The sequence below is a fragment of the Nerophis lumbriciformis genome, linkage group LG10 (assembly GCF_033978685.3).
Source record: "Nerophis lumbriciformis linkage group LG10, RoL_Nlum_v2.1, whole genome shotgun sequence".
Classification (NCBI taxonomy): domain Eukaryota; kingdom Metazoa; phylum Chordata; class Actinopteri; order Syngnathiformes; family Syngnathidae; genus Nerophis; species Nerophis lumbriciformis.
Window position 1 is genome coordinate 20422333 of NC_084557.2, and position 27064 is coordinate 20449396.

At 38.2% G+C, this 27064-nt stretch overlaps 1 protein-coding gene across 1 annotated transcript in view; it reads left to right on the forward strand.

Moving 5' to 3' along the window:
- The window catches only part of LOC133612150 (dihydrofolate reductase), a 28046-nt gene extending 1090 nt beyond the window's left edge, over positions 1-26956 (forward strand). Inside the window, exons 2-6 of the mRNA XM_061969315.2 lie at positions 18589-18638; positions 20750-20855; positions 20917-21043; positions 21119-21234; positions 26047-26956. Of these exons, the coding sequence (XP_061825299.1) occupies positions 18589-18638; positions 20750-20855; positions 20917-21043; positions 21119-21234; positions 26047-26131 (484 nt within the window). The 3' untranslated portion in view covers positions 26132-26956. The remainder of the gene's footprint in view (positions 1-18588; positions 18639-20749; positions 20856-20916; positions 21044-21118; positions 21235-26046) is intronic.
- Positions 26957-27064: the final 108 nt, after the last annotated feature.

A 27064-nucleotide genomic window follows, 5' to 3' on the forward strand; every position in this document is an offset into this window, starting at 1 on the left:
TGTACATTCATAGATTGAACAAAAGTTTTAGCAAATGCTATGTAAAGGAAAAGGGGCAGGATTAAATAAGCTCTGCTTCTTCCTACTCCTTTTCGAACATGTTGAATAGAGAAACCGAAAATTGTGATGTATCATGTTCTATGCATGCATGTTCCAAATAAACTCAAACTCAACTCAACTCAATATACTGTCATCAAACATGAGAGCATGACGGAATTACAGGTGGCTACTCTGTTAGGTGCAGTTAAAACACAAGACAAACAATAAATAACACGTTAAAACTAAATACTAGTACGAACAGTGGCGGGCCGTGCGTTTCCCACCAAGGCCGTCAGTGATATCCGACTTCAAAGATTACCTCTCCAAATACCGTACCATAATTGATGTCACCACATGACCATTGCTGGAGAAATACTATACAGAAACACATTTACGCACTATTGTGCATTGAAACACCTCAACAGTGTACTAAACGGGTTATTTTCTGGCGCATTTAAAAAAAATTAACCCGAATCAGCAATTAAAACTTATCTTATGTGGTACTGTCATAATCAAAATTTCAAAAAACATATTAAATGTGAAAAAATAAAGAAATACAATATTTGAACTCACAATTTGTGGTACCCATTCGACGCCGTATAAGCCAGTGGTACCCCTTGTAGTTAGTTGATTCGAGTGGAAATCGCGGGCTTGAAATATCCTTCTTGAAAATGGCCTATCTGCCACCGAATCAACGTTTTGTTCTCATTCTTTGAGGGTCAACACTTCCCGCTTTGTACTAAATTGCAACTTGTGATTTGATACTCACTTTGGAATGACAAGTGAGTATCCAATCACAGTCTCATTAACATCAGGCTACCTAGATAGGCTACTGTCGACAACTTGTGATCTGATTGGCTATCGCAACTGTCTATCAACTGTATGTGTTCTCAAATTAATCGGCTAACGGTACCGGTGAGTATCCAATCACAGGACGCGTAAATGTCACGTTCAACGTGAGGCCAGCTAGAAGGCCTTATTGACAACAACTTGTGATCTGATTGGCTATCCCAATTATCTATCAACCGTATGTGCCCGTTCACTTACAGTGCACAGACGCCTGCATTGTTGATCCTGAAGGCCCCGGGTAGATTTCGTACAGCATGGCAACATAAGCATGGCCTTTTCCTACTTCCTTTTCGGACATGATGTAAAGAGAAATGATATGAAATTGTGTGATGTATTATGCTGTAAGTGTGTTCATGTTCGAAATAAACTAAAGAAAGAAAGAAGCTAGCTGAATTCTGATTGGATTAAAACTATTACCTAAAAACAACAGCACTGGAAGGAGCATAATATGACATGAAGAGAATATGAATACATTTAGATATTTAGGGAAAGTAAATTAAAAAATTACTTTTATCTTTGATTCTGATCATGATTTCTGGTCATGTTAGGCCAGCAGAGAAGGCCTTGCTGGCCCTGACGGCACACCACTGAGTACGAACAGCAGTGCAACAGTGACAAACAGTTTAGGCTATTGGGACATAGTCAAAATCCTAATGGAAATAATATATATTATAGAGCAGTGGTTCTCACACTTTTTTCTAAGTACCACCTCAGAAAACACTTGGCTTTCCAAGTACCACCATAATGACCAACATTAAAATACAGTAGCGAAAAACCGTGATTGATAACTGCACTTTGATTAACTCATTGGCTGAGCGGCGCCAGCTCACTTGCTTAAATGCTAACATGAAAGCAAGAGTTATTAACGTCTTTCCCCATGAAGAAAGAACATACCAGAATCTAAACTTATGTAAACAAAGTACTGTCTGGGCAACCTACCAGCTGTACTATCTTAGACATAACAATCGTTCTGTACTCAGAGGAAAAGAGATGTGTTTTCATGGTGCGTTCAGGGACTGCTGAACAGAGTAAAACGATACAACGCACGCTAAAAATAAATAATAATAATAGATTTTATTTGTCACACACTTTGCATTTCAAAAAAGTTGAAGTGCTACGGTACAAACCAATATTTAAAACAATAAAAGTTTAACCATTTATTATCAGATGAAATAATAAGTCTAAAACACGATCAGTGGAGCATAAGAAACACAAAAACATGCATGGAGCTGGTTTTCTAACATTCATTTTAGTTATTTAAAAAATAACTTGGTCAAAAGCTTTCAGTGTGTGTCTAAGTACTTTTTGAGCACATTCAACATTAGCGCAGTAATATGATAATACCGAACTGATATGACATTTTCATATCGTCACCTCCCTACCTGGAGGCAGTGGTGGTGGCTTCTGGCATGTGAGTAATGTTGAAGCGTGTATATCTGCTCTTTTTTACACTAAATGGATTGTTCTTGTATAGCGCTTTTCTCCCTTCAAGGTTTTGGCATTTATTCCACATTCACACATAATTGGCACTCTTTTGATAAAAAGTCACAGCCATTTAATTTGAATAAAATGATTTGACACCATGACATTTTTGTGTGCTGGTGTCTTCCCCTGTTACATTTTTACAAACATGCTTAATTGAAATAATCCTGAAAATCAAAATAAAGACCCGTCATTGAATTAATGTGATCGCTCTTCCACACGCGTCGAGAACAAATGAGAAATTGTAAATGGGCGATCATTTAGAGACAGAAATAAGGTGCTGTCATGCAAATTAGATAAGACTATTTATCTAGTACATGGGTGTCAAACTCATTTTAGCTCAGGGGCCGCATGGAGGAAAATCTGTGTACAATGTACAGTTACCATCTGCATGTTTAGAATGTATTACACTTCAAAAAATGAGCTGTCAAAATATGAGAGAAAAGACTAGATTTTAGGAAAAAAATACTAAAGACTAGTGAAATTAACGAGCTACGTGGACAGATAATTAGTAGTTATCAAGATAGTTATCCCAGCAGGCACAAGACATGAAAACAACGTTGAGAACTTGTTGAATTAGGTCCTGACGTTGAGCAACTCAAATCCAACATTGGAACAACATGCTTTTTTACGACGTTTAATCCATGTTGGGTTCTGACGTTGATTTGACCATTGCAATTTGGTCATTTCCCAACCAATATTTTGCAACACAAATACAACGTTGAAACAATGTGCTTTTTGACAACGTTTATTCAATGTCAGGTTGTGACGTTGATTTGACCATTGCAATTTGGTCATTTACCAACCAACAACCTGGATTCAACGTTGGGCAGCAACATTGTCTCTATTTACAAATACAACTATTTTGCAACTTTTTTTCAAAGTCAGTTTTAAAGGACATGTGTGTATAATCAACGTTGTATCAATGTCTTGTGCCTGCAGGGATACTATCTTTAAATATTTCTGTATAAATATTAGAGGTGTGTTGCCCAACATTCATCTTCCACGTCTGTGACTGACTGATAGATCGTTTGGCAAAGGTCCTACCTTTATTTTAAGATGTGTAGCAAAGCCTGTTTTTGTGGGGTGTATAAATAGTGAAGGATGGCATAAATAGGGCTTGGTAAAATATTCGATTTATCCGATGATGATGATAGCTTTTGAAATTTTGAAATATCGATTCACAAGGCATAGTATTGATTACCCCTCCCCTGACCCCGGTAGCCGTGGCAGCAGGGTCATACTGGCTATGCTAACGTTGACTGCCAACAGGTGCAAAATAAATATTGAATAAAAAGGTTTTTTTTTCAATTTTCAGATTCACCTTCTTATATTCATTTTACAGTGTGATCAACTAGGGTTAAAAGATAGACCATCCTCGGGACAGAGACCATATCAGCCGCCAAACCAGGCGTCCTCCTAAGAGTGGCTTCTTCAGAGTGTCTTTCCAATAGAGAGTCCCTCTTTGCCACTTCTCTCCCCAGCTCATGTAGCCAAAAGCAAGCCTTGATTCGTACGGGTCCTCTGTTATCTCCCCACCTCAGCTTGTTTCTAGTCCTCTGGCCCTGTCTTGTGGTGGTCATGAGTCTGACGTATAAAACCAACCTCACACTGTTATGTTAATTCCAGCAGCTTTCTTGATCTTCCGATCCATTGATAGCATCGGCTAAAACTTCCAGAGAGCCATTGTCCATGTGGTGTAGGGTAAGATTGTGACCATGAGACTAATGACATTGCAAAATAATTAATCTGACACAAAGAAATAGAATAGGGTTACACTGCAGCCCAAAGTGGCTAAAATCGTTTTTTTTCTAAATTAGATTTTTTCCAGCTGACTATTTGCACTACAAGTATCACAGCCCCAATGTGGCTGCGACGTCACTTGGGCCCCGTTTATACCTCACACCCAATCACATATTCTTGCCCTCAAGTGACAAAGATTAGATTTTTTTTGCAAGTCTAAATGCTCCAAAGTGCTTCAAATCTGATCTTTTGGCACATTCAGATCACATCAGGAGGTATTCCTGAATCCAATTGGAATCTGATCATTTCAAATGTGACTTCAGTCTAAACGCAATGCGGCCTTAATGCGACATGAATGAGATTTCTTCGTCAGCTTTGAGCGAGCTCCCTCACTCGTGTGCGCCAGTAAGACTCAGTCACCAGCAATGGATATTTCATCACAACACCCGGTTTCTGTTTCTATTTAAGCCAACCACATTTTCGGTGCATCACTTGTCAATAGTGCGCAAATGATAGCCTATATGTAAAACATGAATATATATTTTAATTCCGAAGAAAGAACAATTGTTGAAAGACCGGAATTGACGCTGTGTTCACATTAGATCCACACTGATGTCCGTGCCTCCTCTATTCAACAGCCATCAGAATAGTACATCCTTCCCAAATATATTACACTATATACATCCATTTATACATTATAATACTTTAATTTACTTTCACGTAAAAAACACACATTTTTAAAGTGTTGCGACTTTTATTTTATTTTGTAGTAGTAGCGACTTCTTCCCGGTCAACTTCCTTTGTTTTCACTTTATCGACCTGCGCATGCAAGTGACGTGGAGGCCACACTGGGGCCACATTTGGGGACTGTGCGCATTTACACTGGAGTCTGATAAAAATCCCATTTTACTAGCAGTGTAAACAGTCAGCTGGAAAAAATCAGATCTAAAAAAATCTGATTTTGGCCGCTTTGGCCTGCAGTGTATACGTAGTCTTGCTTTTGCAGTTCGATAAGGTGTATACAAAGTTAACCGGAAGTCGATCTTTCGAAATGAGCTAACTCTTGTAGATTAAGAGTTGACTTGTCACTAGCGCTACAGGTAAGTGATTATTTTATTATATATTTAGTTTGATATCTAAATCTGCGTTTCGAAATTTAAGATGTCATTTTTTAAGGCGGCAGCAGCGTAAATCGATAGATAGGACTGGGCGATATATCAAGTTTGTAAGATATATCGATATATTTTCAAACAAGATATGAATTAAGAAAATATGGTAATATCGCTATAATTTATTTCACGTTAAAATGACCAAACACCGCTTGTTGTGTTCCTTGTTCTCCCCCGCTTCCCACTCCCTCTCAAAACTCCATGGACTACTAAACCCCTTCCCTTCCCCCATCCAATACGTGCTTGCACGTATAAGAACATCCATGATTGGTTGGTTGTTTACTATGATGAGTCACGATTGGTTGAGATTAGGGCAAAACATTAGGGACAGGCCAATCAGAGGCAGGATAGGGCGGGTCCTCGAACCAGGAAGGGAAATCACAACAGACATCCCAAATGACGACCAGAGAGTCGTAGAAAAGAAAGAGGGAATATTCAAGTTGGTGATTTATATATGAAAACAATTGTGGAAGATGGCAGAAGGATTCTCTTTTTTAGATTTTTCTTTTAGCGATGTTGACGACGTCCAGGAAACCCACAATGCCTCTATTTGGCCACATTTGGACAAATACAGGTAAAAGCCAGTAAATTAGAATATTTTGAAAAATTGATTTATTTCAGTAATTGCATTCAAAAGGTGTAACTTGTACATTATATTTATTCATTGCACACAGACTGATGCATTCAAATGTTTATTTCATTTAATTTTGATGATTTGAAGTGGCAACAAATGAAAATCCAAAATTCCGTGTGTCACAAAATTAGAATATTGTGTAAGGCTAATACAAAAAAGGGATTTTTAGAAATGTTGGCCAACTGAAAAGTATGAAAATGAAAAATATGAGCATGTACAATACTCGACACCAGCTGGACTGCTGCTGAGTGGTCCAAAGTCATGTTTTCTGACGAAAGCAAATTTTGCATTTCCTTTGGAAATCGAGGTCCCAGAGTCTGGAGGAAGACAGGAGAGGCACAGGATCCACGTTGCCTGAAGTCTAGTGTAAAGTTTCCACCATCAGTGATGGTTTGGGGTGCCATGTCATCTGCTGGTGTCGGTCCACTCTGTTTCCTGAGATCCAGGGTCAACGCAGCCGTCTACCAGCAAGTTTTAGAGCACTTCATGCTTCCTGCTGCTGACCTGCTCTATGGAGATGGAGATTTCAAGTTCCAACAGTACTTGGCGCCTGCACACAGCGCAAAATCTACCCGTGCCTGGTTTACGGACCATGGTATTTCTGTTCTAAATTGGCCCGCCAACTCCCCTGACCTTAGCCCCATAGAAAATCTGTGGGGTATTGTGAAAAGGAAGATGCAGAATGCCAGACCCAAAAACGCAGAAGAGTTGAAGGCCACTATCAGAGCAACCTGGGCTCTCATAACACCTGAGCAGTGCCAGAAACTCATCGACTCCATGCCACGCCGCATTAATGCAGTAATTGAGGCAAAAGGAGCTCCAACCAAGTATTGAGTATTGTACATGCTCATATTTTTCATTTTCATACTTTTCAGTTGGCCAACATTTCTAAAAAATCCCTTTTTTGTATTAGCCTTAAGTAATATTCTAATTTTGTGACACACAGAATTTTGGATTTTCATTTGTTGCCACTTCAAATCATCAAAATTAAATGAAATAAACATTTGAATGCATCAGTCTGTGTGCAATGAATAAATATAATGTACAAGTTACACCTTTTGAATGCAATTACTGAAATAAATCAAGTTTTTCAAAATATTCTAATTTACTGGCTTTTACCTGTATATGTGTCTGGATAAAACATTAATTTCTTTCTGGTTTATTTGAAATAGGGACAGATACAGAAACATAGATATCTGAAACAGTCATCCAATGTATGCATCATAGTGTTTGTAGCCAAAGCTAATTTACAACACTTGTCCCCGACAACAACAACAACAACACAGATCTAACATCATTAAAATAGGAAAATAAAAAGAATAAGGCAAAGATGAGTCGATAATAATGATAATAGTAATAATACAGACAAAGTGCAATCTAGATAAAAGCCAATACTACTACTACTAATAACATAGACAAAGTGCAAACTAGATAAGAACCAATTAGTAAAAAATAACATGAGAACACGATTGTTGCTCAACTAGCCACAATTTTACTTGTTTTTTGAAAGTGACAAGTGCAGGTATACTTTTCAAAGTTTCAGTTAGAGAGTTCCATAGTTGTGGTCCTTTTATTGAAAAGGCAGTCTGGGCAAAAGATGTTCTACGGAATGGAACGCAACGGTTTGCCTTTTGACGTTGCTCTGGTGGTAGATCTGGTACCACTTTGCAGTCTTGTGCAAAGACTTGCAGAGCAATTGGGGAGCAGAGTTATTGAAACATTTAAAAACCAGTTTGACTGTGTGTAACAAAATGCAATTGGTAACACTTAAAATATTGTATTTAGTTAGAATTTGGCAATTTGAGTTGTTTACCATGTAAGCCCAAATCAAAACTGTTCTCGAGTTGCCAAGCCAGGCATATTTCGCACAAGAAATGCTGCCAAAAATGTATGCCGAAGTGAGGAAGATCATAGCCGCACAATTAAGTCAAGTCACTAACTTGGCGCTAAGCAGAACCATACGTCTGTGACAGTCCATTACATCGTCGACTGGGAATTACAAAGTGCCTGCCTGCAAATGTATTTTCTATCTGAATTTGATACATTTTGTGTTATTTGCACAGCTATGTTATTTATTTTACATAGAAATAATATTTTTCTATGTAAAATATGTATATATAAAATATGGGGGCTTCACGGTGGAAGAGGGGTTAGTGCATCTGCCTCACAATACGAAGGTCCTGAGTAGTCTTGGGTTCAATCCCGGGCTCGGGATCTTTCTGTGTGGAGTTTGCATGTCCTCCCCGTGACTGCGTGGGTTCCCTCCGGGTACTCCGGCTTCCAAAGACATGCACCTGGGGATAAGTTGATTGGCAACACTAAATTGGCCCTAGTGTGTGGATGTGAGTGTGAATGTTGTCTGTCTATCTGTGTTGGCCCTGCGATGAGGTGGCGACTTGTCCAGGGTGTACCCCGCCTTCCGCCCGATTGTAGCTGAGATAGGCTCCAGCGCCCCCCGCGACCCCAAAAAAGGGAATAAGCGGTAGAAAATGGATGGACGGATGGAATATTTTTCTATTTTAGTTATGTTATGTATCGATAGACAGTGCTTTTTGCGATGAAGTGGCTAATTTTGACAGAACACTGGATTCCCTAAATGAGGAAGTTACTACTACATGGACGCCACAGATCAGCGTGTTAGTGGGTGTGTGCCGTTCTGTTGTGTAGAGGAAGTAGGCAGTTGATGAAAAACAACGGCAAAGGAAAACTACAAAGAGGAAAGTGATCGTGCTGCGCACGCGAATGTCGCAGCTCGCCCAAAGATGACGTAAAAGTCGCAATCAGGTTACACTCAGGGGTCATTGCTGGTTAAACTGCAGTCACATTTGAAAAGATCAGATTCCAATAGGATTTGGACTACCTCCTGATGTGAAAAGGTCAGATTTGAAACACTTTGGAGTGGTTAGACTGGTAAAAAAAATACACAATCTGTGACACTTGAGGGCAAAGACATCAGATTTGTAAAGGTTGTATTCAGACATGTGACTTTTGAACAGAAGTGAATGAAGTAGTGAGCCAGCAAACCAACATGGCTACAGTGCAGCAAACGAAGTGCGACCAATCAGAGTACGCAAGGGGCCTAGATCTTACCATTAAAAGCAGATACCAGCACAAAATGCAAACAGTGCAATAGAATTGCTCCCTATACAGTACATCCTCAAAATAAGATGTGTCGAGTGATATGAAGGATTATCCGTCGGTCACGTTCCCAGACATGTCGAACTATCTGGTGCTGGAGAGATCATTCTACACGATAAAACAGATGAAAACTTAGAAAAGCATGGAGGTCTACAACTTCTTTGTGTGTGGCTGGGTCAATGAAATTGGTATCAACTTTCAAGACTCCCAGTTAAATTTTGCTGGGGTAAGGTTGCATTTCATGATTGAACTTGGTGTCTACAGCAATGTTTGTTGCTTTGTTTTTGTTACTCAGTGGCCTAGTGGTTAGAGTGTCCGCCCTGAGATCGGTAGGTTGTGAGTTCAAACCCCGGCCGAGTCATACCAAAGACTATAAAAATGGGACCCATTACCTCCCTGCTTGGCACTCAGCATCAAGGGTTGGAATTGGGGGTTAAATCACCAAAAGTGATTCCCGGGCGCGGCCACCGCTGCTGCCCACTGCTCCCCTCACCTCCCAGGGGGTGATCAAGGGTGATGGGTCAAATGCAGAGAATAATCTCGCCACACCTAGTGTGTGTGTGACAATCATTGGTACTTTAACTTTAACTTTAACTTTATACGCGTCGTTTATGAGTACGCATGGTGTTCCCCGTTTTTATCAAAATATAACTATAGATCTTAATATTGGTTATGTGCTGATGGCTTCATTTATGATTGCTGCCTTTGGAAAAAGCTCAAATCTTTTAGGTTTTTGCTCACACTTGATTTGTTTCGTTATGCTTTACATCCTGTCTGACTGTGCTAACTAAATAAGAGTCCCAGAATACTTGTTTCCATATTTACTGTTATTTTGCACTTGAAGAAACAATACCTTAATGCAATTTGCATTAGTGGAATGTAGCAAAACAATTACACTTTCACTTCTAATTCATTTCTTGTTGCTAAAATGTAATTTAGAGACCTAAAAAAGTTTAAACTGTCCAAAGTTGTTTATCAGGAAGAGAAACAAACAAACAAGTAAGGTGTATTCATTATACTTTGTGTATTTTGTTACAGATTTGAGACGTTTTTAATACGTTAAGTGTACAGTAGATTGAATCGAATTGTGATTAATCAATTTAGAACCTTATTAATTGAAATCAGATTAATTTGGGAAATTGGCCATGATACCCTAGGAAGCTGAGTTATGTGAAACCGAGTGCGTGACAGACTTTTTCTTATATTTGGTGGTCATAAACAGCCTCTGGGGATACATATGACTTTTGTAAGGTCATTAAAAATATGTTTTCCCTGGTGACTTCAAGAAAACAGTTTCTCAACTATTTTCTGTTACGCTCACCCTAGGAAGAAGAAAAAATGTCAAACTATAAATAGCATAATTTGTCTATAATAGTTAATAGTGCTCCTCTGCATAACATTGTACATTATATTAACATTAAAGAAAACAATAAATAAATAAATATAGATCAACTTACAATAAATAATAATTATATTAACATTGATTTTTAATCAGTAACACATTTTTTTGAAGTGCATCAATTTGCCTGAAAAGAAAATTGTCATTTAAACTATAAACATGTTTTGACCGACTTGAAATATTTAATACTGAAAAATAAAGTTAAGTAAACTCAATAAATAATAATAATAATAATAATTAAAGCTGCAAGCAGCGATGGACGGGACCGACTTTGAGGGCTCATAAAATCCAAACCGTAGCAGTAATTAAAACTCTTTCATCAACATTTAATCAGAAGGGTTCAATCTCTCTCCTGTGCTAATTTGAAGCCGACACGACAAACGCGCTCAGAGGAGATAATGTTTGAAAAAAGGTGACTGTTTTTACACAACTTTTGTTTTGAAGGGGGAATTGCAAACTTCCTGTTGATTTTTGCTGTCAGTGTATGAAATATAGGTCTAAGTGAGACCTACATAGAGGTTTTTGTTTCATGTCTCTACGACATTCCTACTGGGAGTTACAGGAAGTTTTGTCTGTGTTTTCTTCCTAGGGGGCACTAGAGCGCAATTTTGAGGTTTTGGTTTTTTTTTTTTTTGATTAGATCTCAATTTTTGCCAGTCCTGATGTGTGTGTCCAATTCAGTGAGTTTTGAAGCATGTTAAGGGGGTCAAATTACAGCTCAAAGAGGCGGTGGTATAATAATAAAATGCTAGAAATTCAATAGGGTCCTCTGTCCCTAAGGGACTCGGTTCCTAATAAAACAGTTTAACCTACAAAACAAAAATGAATACAACATTTGTGCTGATTTTTTTTTCTAATACCAAAATGAGGAAGTCAGGATTAATGTCTATAATGTGCAATTTTGTAGTGCACAGCTTTTCAAAGCTGGGTTTGAAGCGCGGCACTGCATGATACTGATCAAGCATATTCCCCGAGGTCAGTTCCAAATAAAATGCAGTTCCCCTTTAAGACAAGCGAAAACTACATTAAGCAGACATTTTTATGACCGTTAATGACAGTAATAAAAAATAAAAAATGGTATTCCCTCATTGTTTTTCCTGTTCTGTAGTTGTAAAAATGAATATAAATGTCTGTAAATGTAGTCATTGTGGCTTCATCTAACACAAAGTTGGGTCATAAAGTTCACTTACCACTTACTGTGCTCTTTGGATGAAGCAGAATTGTTATGTTTTGTTATGTTTCAAAATAACAAGCCTGGTTAACTTTGAAAGTAAAGGCAAGCCTTAAATGCACCAATATTTAAATGTCTTTGTGGACAAACAGAATATCTTCAAACAGGGATTTTTAAACTGTAGCTCAACACTAGAATCACTTGATTAAAGTACAGTGTTTTATTGTCCTATCTTCAAACACAGTGTTACTGTTCAAACTGTGTATAACGTTACAGCGATCAAAAATATTACATATACCGTATTTTCCGGACTATATGGCGCACTTAAAATCCTTTTTTTTCTTCTCAAAACTCGACAGTGCGCCTTATAACCCAGTGCGGAATAATTCTGGTTTTGCTTACCGACCTCAAAGCAATTTTATTTAGTACATGGCGTAATGAGTAGTGTGACCAGTAGATGGCAGTCAAACATAAGAGATATGTGTAGACTGCAATATGATGGCAATATGACTTAAGTAAACAACACCATGAGTTGATTAACGTGGACCCCGACTTAAAGAAGTTGAAAAACTTATTCGGGTGTTACCATTTAGTGGTCAATTGTACGGAATATGTACTGTACTGTGCAATCTACTAATACAAGTCTCAATCAAACAAAAACTAACATTTTAAATGTTCCATTGAAAATATAGAACAAGGGTCCTCAAGTACAAATCTTGAAGGTCCACAAATGTTTTTTTGAAACAGGCTGGGTCCGTTTATTATCGGTCAAGCTTATATAGTAGCAGGAGGTAGGTAGTAGTTTAACATTTTCTTTAAATTAACAAAAATAAAATAAATATCCAATAAAATACATGAAATATTTTCTTTGAAACAAAAATAAATAAGAACTTAAATAAAACTTTCAGTTTTAACAAAAAATAAATACTTTTAAACACAACCCTCCTATCCCTGGTAAATAAATGACCTCAACAGATCTCATTCATGTGCAACTATAACTATGGTACAGTACATCCCCATTGTGTAAAACACAGCTGCTCAATGGGAGAATTGGGCTCTTGGGGTTGAAACCAAGACTTTGAACTTTGGCACAAAACATTTGATGATCATTGCCACTGAATAAATCCAGGCCAGTGTCATTAAGTACACTTCTCTGAAATCATGAGAAGTGTACTCATGATTTCAGAGTACACTTCTCCAAGACTTGCACAAAGGACAGACTGGTGGATTATGCAGTGATAAGATATCAGGCCAGGGTGGTGTTCTCTCAGACGCGGAACCAGTCCCTTCTCTCTCCCCAACATGGCTGGAGCTCCATCAGTAGCAATGGACACAACTTTCTTCAGATCTATCCCTTTTTCATTCAGCATTTCTGATATTGCTTTATAGATGTCTTCTCCCCTTGTTTGTCCACTGAGGTTTGCCAGGCTCAAAACATCTTCAATAAACTCCCCCTTTTCCTCATCATAATACCTCACAAACACCAACAACTGAGCATTTTGTCAGTGGTGTCAGTCAGAGGTGGGACCAAGTCATTGCTTTGCAAGTCACAAGTAAGTCTCAAGTCTTTGCCCTCAAGTCTCGAGTCAAGTCCCGAGTCAAGACAGGCAAGTCCGAGTCAAGTCCAAAGTCAAGACTGGAAAGTCTCAAGTCAAGTCCCAAGTCCTGCATTTTGAGTTTCGAGTCCTTTCAAGTCATTTAACCACAGACTAATATATTTACACAGATTGTGTATGCTTTTAAAACGCTGTATTTATTTATTAAAACAAGTGCATTTGAAATTGCAGGGGAAAAGATAGTGATGACATTGCACTTAAAAATAGCACCATTAACCAGTCATTTTAAACATGTAACTTCACAGAATAAACACATTTGAAAAAACAAGTGCAACTGTACTTATTTGCACAAAAGTGTTAACATTGTATTTCCATGGCATATTGCATTGTAACTAGTTCCACAGCAGTTTCTATCCTGTTCTTACCTTATCTCATTGATCTCATCTCATACTGTATGTGTGTTGATGTGTGCGTACACTTAAAAACATAACAAATATATGAACATAACAATGAACAGAGTTGTACTTTTTAGATGTCAGGGCCCTATGCAATATGTACACATATTCTTAATATAGTCTACATTTTAACTGACCTTTATTTGACTATATTTGTCTTTTTGTAGGTGGCTAAAATACGCGGTGCTGCTGACCGCCGTCTAACGTTACGTTACTGTGTGTGATACATTGACTAACGTTATGTTACTGTGTGTGATACATTGACTAACGTAACGTTATGTGTAGGTACCTCATGCAACCCTGCTTAAAAAAAATCACTTGACAAAAAGTATGAATAAGGGAGCGAACTGCAGTGGACGCAACAGATTGCAGTGTTTGCAATGACGTTATAACCATAGACATCTTATAAGTAGACGCAGCATTGGTTGCTGTGACGTGGCAATTTGGCCGCAATCTTGAAGTGGTGATGAGGAGCTGGCGAGCAGCCTAAACTGACAGTTGACAGGTAGAAAACAAAGATGGTGTTCAGCGTTTTCCTGCTCAAATGAGCGGACTGTTGAAAATAGGAATCGGGGAATTACTTTTCACAAGTAAGATTTAACATTAACGTACTATTGGTTGTATTTTATGAAAAGAATATTAGCACAGAGTTGAGAAGGAGCAAAGATCTTCAATATTTGTATGTGAAAATCACAAATAAATCTTCTGGGGGAGGATGACGCCCCTACAGGGGTTTGGTTTACAAACTTTCTGCCCCACCTAAAACAAAATTCACCAGCCGCCCCTGATTATGATGCGTTCTCATTTTAGGCAAAGTATAAGACAATACTTTCTTAACAGTATAATTGTAACCAGGAATAAGTCTTCAAGTAACAATATTCAAATACTAACATCCATCCATCCATTTTCTACCTTATTCCCTTTTGGGGTCGCGGGGGGCGCTGGAGCCTATCTCAGCTACTATCGGGCGGAAGGCGGGGTACACCCTGGACAAGTCGCCACCTCACCGCAGGGCCAACACAGATAGACAGACAACATTCACACTCACATTCACACACTAGGGCCAATTTAGTGTTGCCAATCAACTTATCCCCAGGTGCATGTCTTTGGAGGTTGGAGGAAGCCGGAGTACCCGGAGGGAACCCACGCAGTCACGGGGAGAACATGCAAACTCCACACAGAAAGATCCCGAGCCCGGGATTGAACCCAAAACTACTCAGGACCTTCGTATTGTGAGGCAGATGCACTAACCCCTCTGTCACCGTGCTGCCCCAAATACTAACATTGTTGGGTAAAACAGAATTTGGTTTTATTCTGAATCCAGTGAAACAGATTGGTGGTTTTAGCTGATGTAAAGACTTTCAGGTGTTTATATATGTTTATGTTTAAGTATTTGGCAGACGCTTTTATCCAAAGCGACTTACATAAAAAATACATATAAAACAATCACTGCAAACATTATCATTTAAGGGAAGAATGTAATAGAAAATATAAATACAAAGTGTCAAGACAGAATAAACTCTCTGCTGCTGCAGCAACAGAGATACAGTCTACAGGTCCCTAAGATATATAGATATCTAATGTATTCATGCATTGTTTGTGTAGGATATACGCATGTATATATAACCTAATCATATTCTTTCTTCAATTTAAAAATAGTTTACCGTTTTTTCCCCCTTCTCTGGGATTATATTCCCAGTTTTGATCTCGGACGTCTGGTCACTTACAGCGTATAAGAATATTATATTACTGTTAAGCAAACTGAATAATAAAACACGCCAAAACATGTGTCTGTTATCATAGCTACACGTATGACAAAAAGGGGGTGAAAATCAGTGGTATTCAGTGAGGTAAGATTAATTAAATGCGCTGACAGTTCATTGCTCCTGCCAAATGAATTGCACTGAGTGGAGCGGATCACCACTCCAAGATGGCGGCCACGCGTCTCGTCTGCGCCAGTAGGCAGTAGCGCTCCATGCTGCGTCTACTTATAAGATGTTTATGGTTATGACGTTAGCAGTGAGTTTGCAGCCTCACTGATTTAACTACACAGCAAATTAAAGTCACGTTACTTAGCCAATAAACGTTATCTTACATTCAAAACGTACCCTTATTTGTGCAACTTCAAATGTCGAACGAAGTTGGAAGTTGTTGCGTCTCCATCTGTAATATTCGAACTCCGTGATTTGCATACGGCAATTCGTTTTTTGTTGACCAAGTCGTAGTTTTTATACCCGAACGAAACCAACTTTGGCATAATTGTTTATCACTGGCACGTTGTTGGACAACTCTTGTTCATTGGTGCTCCTGCAATTTGATTGGATGAATGCTGTGTGATGAAAACAACGTAGATCTAATTTGATTGGCTGTTGTACTGACAGCACACCAGCTGACAGGAATAACACGCTGAGAGACGCAGACGAAGAAAATGAAAATACGGAGCGCTCCCAAATAACTTTTTAAGCTTTGGATTTTGGGGAAAGTGGCAAGTCATGTCAAGTCAAAAGGCTCAAGTCCAAGTGAAGTCACAAGTCATTGATGTTAAAGTCTAAGTCGAGTTGCAAGTCTCTTTACATTTTGTCAAGTCGAGTCTAAAGTCATCAAATTCATGACTCGAGTCCAAGTCATGTGACTCGAGTCCACACCTCTGGTGTCAGTAGACTCATCCACTGCTAGGGATATGCACTCTGCATTTTTTTTTATTCCATCACAAAGCTACTTGGACAAATCACCAGCCAGTATATCAGTACGTCTGGTAGCTGTGGCATCAGAGAGTGGGATTTGATTAATTTTAGCTGTCATTTCCTCCTTTTCTTTGCCTTCAAACATGGCACACATCACTTCAGTCAAGCATTATTTAATTATTTCTGCATCAGAGAACGGCTTCTTGTGTTTACCTAAAACCCATGCCACTCTGAGTGAGCACTCTGTTGCTATTTGTTGTTATGTCATAGATTTAACAAAAATCTTGCTTGATGTTTCATGTGACTTTTTCAGCCTTGTGATTTCTTTTTTTCTTAGCTCTGAATCATGAGGAAATGTCTCTTCAAATTCGCGGTGCTCTTTCAGATAGTGATGTTTCAGATGTTCACTTTTCACCAGAGCAACAGTACTGTTGCATATTAGACACATTGGTCTGGTACTTGCAGTAGGTAGGATGAAAACGTATTGCTCTGTCCAGGCTCGGCCCTAACCAATCTGGCGCCCTAGGCAAGATTTTAGGTGGCGCCCCCCCCACATCGGCAGTGAAGTGTATATACTCACAAGAACCCGAATAGCTTTGTCTTTGACCTTTTTTTTTTACTTACTACTATACCTAATATATAAAGGGGTGGACAAGTGACTATTACCTGCAGGGCAAACATTAGCTAACCAGAAGGCAATAACAATGTAAACAAAAAACACCTGCTTAAAAGATCTAATACAAGGAATGTAAGGTGGGAGTACTGTAATTACCTAACGTTACATTATTATTTTCCATAACAATTTAGCCCCCTCCACAATATTAACCCGACGTTAAAACAGAAGTAGCTATTTATTGATTAGCAATTGCCGAATCATGTAGCATTAGCTTAATGCTAAAAAGCCAGGTTACTATCACATTCTGTAACAGACAAATAATTTCATGTAGGCTAACGTTACCTACCTGCTACTTCTGTCTTTTCTCGTTTCTACTCCTCTTCTTTTCTCTTTTTTCTTCCTTGGGCACCTGACAGTTTTGGCCGTTTTGACATCTTGTGTTGATTTTTTGATGTGGTGACGTCCAAAAAGAGTCATGATACGGGAAGGGAGGGGGCGCACCGTGCGGGGTTGTAACAAATAATATTTCTATTAAATAGGCTTTACTTTGCATTTTAATTAACGTGGGATTATTTTTTGTATTTAGAAATAATAGTACCAACTTTTTTTTTTTTTTTTTTTTTCCTCTAACATTTGTGGCACTGGCGTGGCGCCCCCTGATGGGCGGCGCCCTTAGCATTTGCCTATACGGCCTATGCCACGGGCCGGCCCTGGCTCTGTCCATTCTTCCTTGAAACGTCAGTTTTCCCTGTCCACCTTTCTTTTACCAGCCTGAGCCAACTTGGAGCATGCCATTATGATTTGATTCACATTCAGTGACTGACGAGTGAACAGTTAGCGAACTAGCGATACGAGACAACTGTGTGCCTGCAGCGAAAGGTTCCATGCACTGTGCCTGTGGCATGAGCTCTGTATGACCCAGGTGGTGACAGCCTATCAGCGCGTCGTTGTGATAGAGATGACAACCCATACCCCGGAATCAGCCAATCAGAGTGGCGTTCTCTCGCTCTTACTCCGTCTCTCTCTCTCTGTCTCTCTCTGAGAGAGAGAAAGAGAGAGAGAGAGGGAGACACGGAGAAGTGTAAACGAAACGTGGAGATATTTGACTAAAAACAACAAAGAACGTTGACTTGCGCTAGCGATAACTCAAAGATAAATACAATTATTATATTTTTTTATAATAATTATAATTATAATAATAATAAAAAAAAAAAAACTTTTTATTTTTTTTATTTTATTTTTTTTACTATAATTCGTGCTAGTACCGGACAGACACGTCGCTGGGTCCGGACATGGACCGCGGTCCGCCTGTTGAGGATCACTGATATAGAACATTACACACGGCGCTCAAAAATCCATCAACATGTTTTAGTACGACTTTGGTCCAAACTTGGAAGTTTAACCTATCCTTGCAGGGTCTTGCTCTACCTTTAATGGATGTTAGTTTACGTTAAAATGTACACAAACTAAATGTGTTAGTAAGAATACAAGATTCAATTGACCTTTGTTTGATGATATTTATTTCATGTTATTAAGGTCTGCGTTAGGTAATAAGGATGTGTAATTTGTCAAGTTAAAATTGCCTGATTGCCCATTGGTCCGTTTGGATGGAAGGTGAAGTCTGACAGTAATTCACTGTTTCCTATTTTGCAGGTGTGAATTCCAGTTTTTCATGAACACCGTCACTCAGGTGTCAAAACCAGGTAATATCAGTATTACATCATCCGGTACAGTAGCTATTAATTTTCACCTTTGGTGCCTTACTGTACTAATGTGTTAAAACATGACTTTGATACAAAAAGAAAGACTGAAAATAATCCATTGAGGCAGGACATTCATGCATGTGATAATGACAAGTCAAAAGGAAAGTTCATTTATTCATTTGAAAACCTTATGACAGCCCCAAGGGCGAGTTGGCTCCACTGCCCTGGCACATTCTTTGTGCAGCCTTATTATAATCACACACTGTACTCACACGCATGCCCAAACCTGGTTTAAACATTCACACTGTGGTTGAATATTTTAATTTAGTAATTCTTTAGCGTACCACTAGATAGAGCCTGGCACCATAGTTTGAGAATCACTGAGCTACATTGCAGACATTAGGGGAAAATAACCACATTTAAACATCAGTACAGTTCAGTTAGGGCAGGGGTCGGCAACCCAAAATGTTGAAAGAGCCATATTGCACCGAAAATACAAAAAACAAATGTCTATGGAGCCGCAAAATATTAAAAGCCTCGCATAAGTGTTATAATGAAGACTACACATGATGCAAGTGTCTATATTACCTATATTAGCCTACTATCAAAATTACTATGTGTCGCAGGCTGAAGCAAATCTTTGTTGACACACATGTGGAAATGTAATATTAATTCTATACATTTTTACAACAAAAAATGACTGGAAATGACTGTGTTAGATTGGCCAAAGGTATAGATGTGTGTGTCCAAGTTAAAGGAAACGGCAGGCTGTCTTCTTCTAATGGGTTTATTACAATCTTTGGCAAGCTGGGTAACATTTGCTGTGGTCTGGAACAACACGGCACACAAACAACTATCTGAAATGCAGCCAATATTACATATACTTAATGTGTCATGAGACATGCAAATATAAATTAAATAGACAAAGAACATAAGTCAAGGAAATTAAATGAGCTTAAATATACCTACAACCGAGTCATAATGATGCAATATGTACTTCCAGCTAGCCTAAGTAGCATGTTAGCATTGATTAGCTTGCAGTCATGCACTGACCAAATATGCCTGATCAGCACTCCATAACAAGTCAATAATATCAACAAAGCTCACCTTTGTGCATTCATGCACAACATAAAACATTTGGTGGACAAAATGAGACAAAGAAGGAGTGGCATAAAACAAGTCTTTCTGTGGCAGCGTCAGAGAAAGGTACACATGTAAACAAACTGTTGAGTCACAATCCACACAACTGGGAGTTCAAGGGCCGCTGAAATCAGTAGGACAAAACAGCGCTCGGCAAATACTCTCATCAGTGAAGCATCAACACAAACATATTAAACAGTTGGCTTTCTAACAATTAGGAAGGTTTGTGTCGTGTTTGTCCTCCTGCAGAAATATTACAACAAAAAATATAATTTTCACCCCATTTTTTTCCCATAAATAGCATGTTAGCATTGATTAGCACTTCAACAAGTCAATATCAACAACAAAGCTCACATTTGTGCATTCACGCACAGCATAAAACGTTTGGTGGACAAAATGAGACAAAGGAGTGAGCATAAAATACATTAATATTAATAACAAATATATTATGTGGCAGTATCGAAGAAAGTTGTACATGTAAACAAACTATGCTTAGTTCAAGGACCGCAAAATTAGTAGGACAAAACAGCACTTGCCAAATACTCTCATCAGTGAAACATGTTTCATACAAACAGTGGGATTTCTAACAATTAGGAAGGTTTGGGTCATGTTTGTCCTCCTACAGAAACCATATTAAAACCAAAAATATATTTTTTCCATTTTCATACATTTTTGAAAAAGCTCAAGAGAGCCACTAAGCCGGCGCTAAAGAGCTCCATGTGGCTCTAGAGCCGCGGGTTGCTGACCCCTGGGTTAAATATTAGCTATAATAGAGACATGGCTGATGTGCTATGAACCAGTTTTTTAAAGATGTATTATACGAGAGGGACACGCATTAGAAAATGGATTAATGTTTAATAGCAGAACATCAGGATAATCAGTTCTCTGGTGCACTGAGGGGGGGGGAACAGAGTTCCACTGCAGCTGTGTTTGATTGAAAGCACTCATCAAGTCCAACTTGACTTTCACAGGCAAGATCAACATGCTGGTGTGGGGCAGACATTCCTGGTACTCCAGCCCTCAAACTTTGTCCCCAATGGCGAACGTCGTTCATGTGGTGCTGAGTGAAACCCTCAAGTGAGTGACCTGGTATCCTGGTCATTATTTGCTTTCTTTATTCACCTTTACATCACAACAGGACAGTTCCAGAACACGCACACTTCCTGTGTCGGGACCTGGAGAGCGCCGTCCTTTTGGCGGCACGGTACCCACTTGCAGACGCCCTTGAGACCATTTGGATTGCCGGAGGCAGTCGGGTGTACAAGGTAAACTCTGATGGCGAACAGGAAGCTCCCGCTTCCAGATGAGTGCACTTTGTGACCTTGGTGCGTTCTGACCAGGATGCACTGGAGCATCGGTGGTGTGATCTGGTTTACCTGACGGACATCATGGCTACTTTTGACTGTGACGTCTTCTTCCCAAAGTTGGATGAAGAAGTCTTCAAGAAGCAGGAAAGGTACATGTTTGCTGTTTGCCACCACTTGAAAGAGTGCACAGGCTATTCTTGCTTTTCTCGTTTCTTTTCAAACATCTCTTTTGTCAGAGGCCCAGCATGCGTTTGTGGATCTAGCTTGCTTACTCAGTGGCCTAGAGCAGTGGTTCTTAACCTTGTTGGAGGTACCGAATCCCACCAGTTTCATATGCGCATTCACCGAACCCTTCTTTAGTGAAAAATAAAATGTTTATTTTTTTAATTTTTTTTACTGGTGCACAAAATGAACCGTGCATCGGCATCACCTTGTTCAAAGAACAAAACCAACACAGTGCATGAACTCACAACAAATTACACACCTGCAAATCAGATGGAAATTAGAGGGAACATTGTTTGCGGGTATTCATAATATGCCGATAGGGAGAAGTTTTTATTCTCACGATGAGTTGGGTGTGTCTTGACCTCCGCGACAGAGGCTCCGCCGAACCCCCGAGGCCGACTCACCGAACCCCTAGGGTTCGATCGAACCCAGGTTAAGAACCACTGGCCTAGTGGTTAGAGTGTCCGCCCTGAGATCAGTAGGTTGTGAGTTCAAACCCCGGCCGAGTCATACCAAAGACAATAAAAATGGGACCCATTACCTCCCTGCTTGGCACTCAGCATCAAGGGTTGGAATTGGGGGTTAAATCACCAAAAATGATTCCCGGGCGCGGCACCGCTGCTGCCCACTGCTCCCCACACTTCCCAGGGGGTGAACAAGGGGATGGGTCAAATGCAGAGGACACATTTCACCACACCTAGTGTGTGTGTGACTATCATTGGTACTTTAACTTTAACCTAACTTTGATTTACAATGTCATGAAAAGTTGAAAAAGTAACCTGACGAGTCTGACTAACTCATTACCTTTGCCCCTGCTGTACAGGTGGGCAAATCTCTGTGTGTTTACCACACATTCATATACTTGACTGGCCTGGTAGCATAAAATTAGCCGTCAATATTTTTTTGGTGACTGTATGCCTGCAATGCATGTGTTGCATTTATTACACTTTTGTGGCGTTAAAATATAATTTGTGGAAGCTTAAAATTATTGTGATGCTAATTTTTGTTAGCCTGTCAATGAGGTTGCCCATTGTAAGTTAGCATTAAGCTAGCGGCGTATAAGCCAACCATTATACTGTGTGATTGCATTTGCTTTTATTCAGTTTATCCCAAACTGAATTGTTGATTTAACATGAATCCTACATGTATGAGCACTTTATGTGTATATTAATGAAGTAAGTTTTACAGTCACTTCATTGTGCCGACTATCAATAAACAAACTATATTTACAGTGTATATATATATATATATATATATATATATATATATATATATATATATATATATATATATATATGTATGTGTGGGAAAAAAAATCACAAGACTATTTCATCTCTACAGGCCTGTTTCATGAGGGGGGGTACCCTCAATCATCAGGAGATTTTAATGGGAGCATTCGCATACCATGGTTTATATAGGGCACAGAGTGGGTGGGTACAGGCTGGCCTAGGGGCGTGGTGATTGGCTCATGTGTTACCTAGGAGGTGTTTCCGTCTATGGCGGCATGTTGTTACAATTTTGCTGCGCTTGTTGAGGGATGACAGGTCTGGACGGTAAATAATAAACATATTCTCTTTCAAGCATAGGTTGCATCTTTTATTACCACTATTGTAAGGTGTGCTGGATGCAAGAATTTGCCATGTTATTGAATATTCAACATTATTGTCTTTGAGGTCCCAAATGTGTTTGCTGAGTTCTGTGGTATTTCGCAGGTTTTTGTTCCTGAAAGAAGCCTTGTGATTGTTCCATCTGGTTTTGAATTCACCCTCGGTTAATCCCACATATGTGTCGGATGTGTTAATGTCCTTGCGTATTACCTTAGATTGGTAGACAACTGATGTTTGTAAGCACCCCCCGTTGAGGGGGCAATCAGGTTTCTTTCGACAGTTACATGCTTTGTTGGTTTTGGAGTCGCTCTGACTGGGCGTCGACGGCTCATTTGCAATTGTTTTGTTGTGGTTTGAGATGATTTGTCGTATATTGTTCATGCAGCTGTAGCTCAATTTAATGTTGTTCTGTTGAATACTTTTCTTAGGTTGTTGTCTTTGGGAAAGTGTTTGTCAATCAGATTGAGGAATTTGTGTCCAATGTTCGTTGAGACGTTTTTGCTGTATGGGGGGTTGTACCAGATGATGTCGTTTTGTTTTCTGTTCTTTTTTGGCTGGTTTCCTGGCGTGGGTTCATAGGTGAGGGTGAAATTGTATCCGCTTTCATCAAGGGCTTTTTGGTACGGGGGGGTTGCTTGGTCAAATTCAGCTTTGCTAGATGACAGCATCGATAGCCTTTTATTGATTCCGGTAGGTATTCTTTTCGTGGTGGTGGGTGGGTGGTTGCTGTCATGGTGCACGTATTGGAGTGTTGTGTTGGGTTTCGTGAATGGTTGGTAGCTGTTATTTCTCAGGTTGAAAGTGACGTCAAGGAAGTTGACGGTTTGCTTGTTGGCTTCAATCGTGATCCGTAGGCCGTTCTCTTTGAAAATTTGGCATATGCGCTCCTATATATATATATATATATATAGTCAAGGTTTCTGCGGTTTATCCGTTATACAGTGCTCAATACCGGGATAGAGCAGAATATACGTTAGGTCAGGAAAAAACACAGAGACTATTTCATCCCTACAAGCAGGTTTCCCTGCCCTTCAGGGGATTTTAACATTTTTAAATCCCCTGAAGAGCAGGGAAACTTGCGAAACAGGCTTGTAAGGATGAAATAGCCTCTGTGTTTTTTCCTGACCTAACACGTGTATATATATTAGGGCTGCAACTAACGATTAATTTTATTATCGATTAATCTGTCGATTATTACTTCGATTAATCGGATAAAAGAGACAAACTACATTTCTATCCTTTCCAGTATTTATTGAAAAAAACAGCATACTGGTACTTATTTTGATTATTGTTCCTCAGCTGTTTGTACATGTTGCATGCAGTTTATAAATAAAGGTTTCTTAAAAAAAATTTTTTTTTTTAAATAAAATAAAAATTGCCACTGCACATGCGCATAGCATAGCTCCAACAAATGACTAAATTAATCGCCAACTATTTTTATAATCGATTTTAATTGATTTAATGGATTAGTTGTTGCAGCCCTAATATATATATATATATATATATATATATATATATATATATATATATATACAGTATATATATTTACATGTGTGTATGTATACACATTATGTATCAATATTTGTATGTATGTATATATATATATATATATATATATATATATATATATATATATATATATATATATATATATATATATATATATATATATATATATGCATACATATATATGCATACATATATATATATATATATATATATATATGTATATATGTATATATATATGTATATGTGTATATATATATATATATATATATATATATATATATATATATATATATATGTATACATATATGCTGATATTAATAACTAATTACACATATTTGTCTGTAACCAAGTGTAGAAAAAATGTTTACCTTTTAAAAAAAAACAATGCTTGCTTGCCAATTATGCAAATTATATGATGGCGTGATTCCACACCACCCAGGCCATGCCCACGTTGCTACAAATAGACTGTTGGTCTGTGGGAAACACTGCGACTACAACACGTTTTGGACAAGCGGTAGAAAATGTATGGACAGATGGATGTTTATAATCAGAATAAAACACAGGACAAAAATATTTACAGCAACAACAATATCAACACAATAATGTAGTTACAGTAGAACCTTAGTTTTCATACTTTTCATGTGATTTGATTTGGTTTTCAATGAAAATATTTGTCAAAAATGATGCTCCAGTAATTGCACGCCATCTTTGATTATCGTACGGTCAAACATTGCGTTGAACAAACTAGTCCGTTGGCCCGTGTATCATTCTGTGGAATTTAGTGTCCACACAAAAAATCCCAAGCGTTTGTGACTCAATCGCTATGATTTTTTTTGTTTCTATTTATAAATACGACTGCAAAATACATTACAATGGGATCAAAGGAAGTTGCGAGTGACAGCACTTTGATGAAGAAGGTGAGAAACACTATTGAATTCAAGAAAAAAGTGGTAACTAAGTACAAAGCAAATACTTAAATAAAAGTACAAGTGATGTTAAATACTCATTTATATGTATTTTGACATTGTTTTCTGCATGTAAAACTATAATTACCTATTTTTATTCTTATCAATAAAATGTGTTTTGTGGTCATGTTTTCGAGTGTCTGGAAAGGATTCACTGGATTTGCGTTATTTCTTATGGTTTTCGTACGAGCCGTTCTTCGTCTGACCTTTTTAGAACGAATTACAACAAAACCTTAGGTTTATAGAAAAAAAGTACAAATACCAATAAAATATTACAATTATCCATTTTTTTGTTTCAGCAAAATAAAGTGAAAAGTGCAGAATAAATGAAGAAAAGCAAAAAATACTAATTGTTTCTCCTTGTTTTGGTAGAACTTGTTCAAATATTTTTAAACTATATACCAATATATAAACATATACTATATTTTACAACACAAAAAAAACATAATTGTGTAATTAAACATTAAAGGAACGGAAAAATATTGATCCATTGTACGGATAACAGCGATATTTGGACAGATCCGCCCACCTGTACCTGCATTGTTGTCTTCTTCAATCTCACTGTCCACTTCCCATGTTAATATTCTGACCTGGATGAGTATCTTTTCATTATTTACATGTTTTAAACTGTCATGTGTTATGGTCTCCAAATAAGATTTGCTGGCGTGCCGATGGGAATCCATGAGGAAAATGGCATCAAGTATGAATTCCAAGTATTCAAGAAAGAAGATGCACATTGAAGAAATGAAGACAATGTTTGAAGTGAGGCCATTTTATTGTAAAAAGTACATATTACTGTCATAATGCATTCCAGTTTTCATCCCAAATGCTAATTTTGGTAAGTTCTGAAAATAAATGAGCGTGCCCAGTAATTATATATTACTGAAATTATTTAGTTTATACTATATAGAGTTTGAGTTTTGAGTTTATTTCGAACATGCAAGCATACAACATGATACATCGCAATTTCCAGTTTCTCTTTTCAACATGTTCGAAAAGGAGTAGGAAGAAGCAGAGCTCATTTAATCCTACCCCTTTTCTTTTACATAACAGTTGCTAAAACTTTTGTTCACTTCATGTTCTCAATTTATTCACAATACACTCCAGAAGTAACGGCAATAAAAATAAACAAACAATACCTGAAGTAAGTTACATTTAATATGGTGAGATGAGTAAGAGTGGTGCTGGAATTAAAACTGATTAGCTGAGGAGACCTTTTTAAAAGGTTGTTTATGGTCATATTTGCACAAAAAAATCTACAATTTGTTGTAATGAATATGTGTAATTTACAGAATTTAAAAGCAAACTTTTATTTTGACTTAAACAAAAATATTGTATTTAAATGATTACATACAGTAAATAATTCAATGTATATACTCCGATGATTAACTTGTGTGATGACTGTATTATGCCGATAGTATATATTTGTACCATGAATTGATTAACGTGGACCCCGACTTAAACAAGTTGAAAAGCGTATTCGGGTGTTACCATTTAGTGGTCAATTGAACGGAATATGTACTGTACTGTGCAATCTACTAATAAAAGTCTCAATCAATCAAGTATTCGTGTGCACTTTGATTTGGACTCAAAACAGGTACCGTGTGATGCCCACTAGAGGGAGACAAACACTAAGCCAAAAACCTGCACAATGCAGAACAATATTAGTGTCA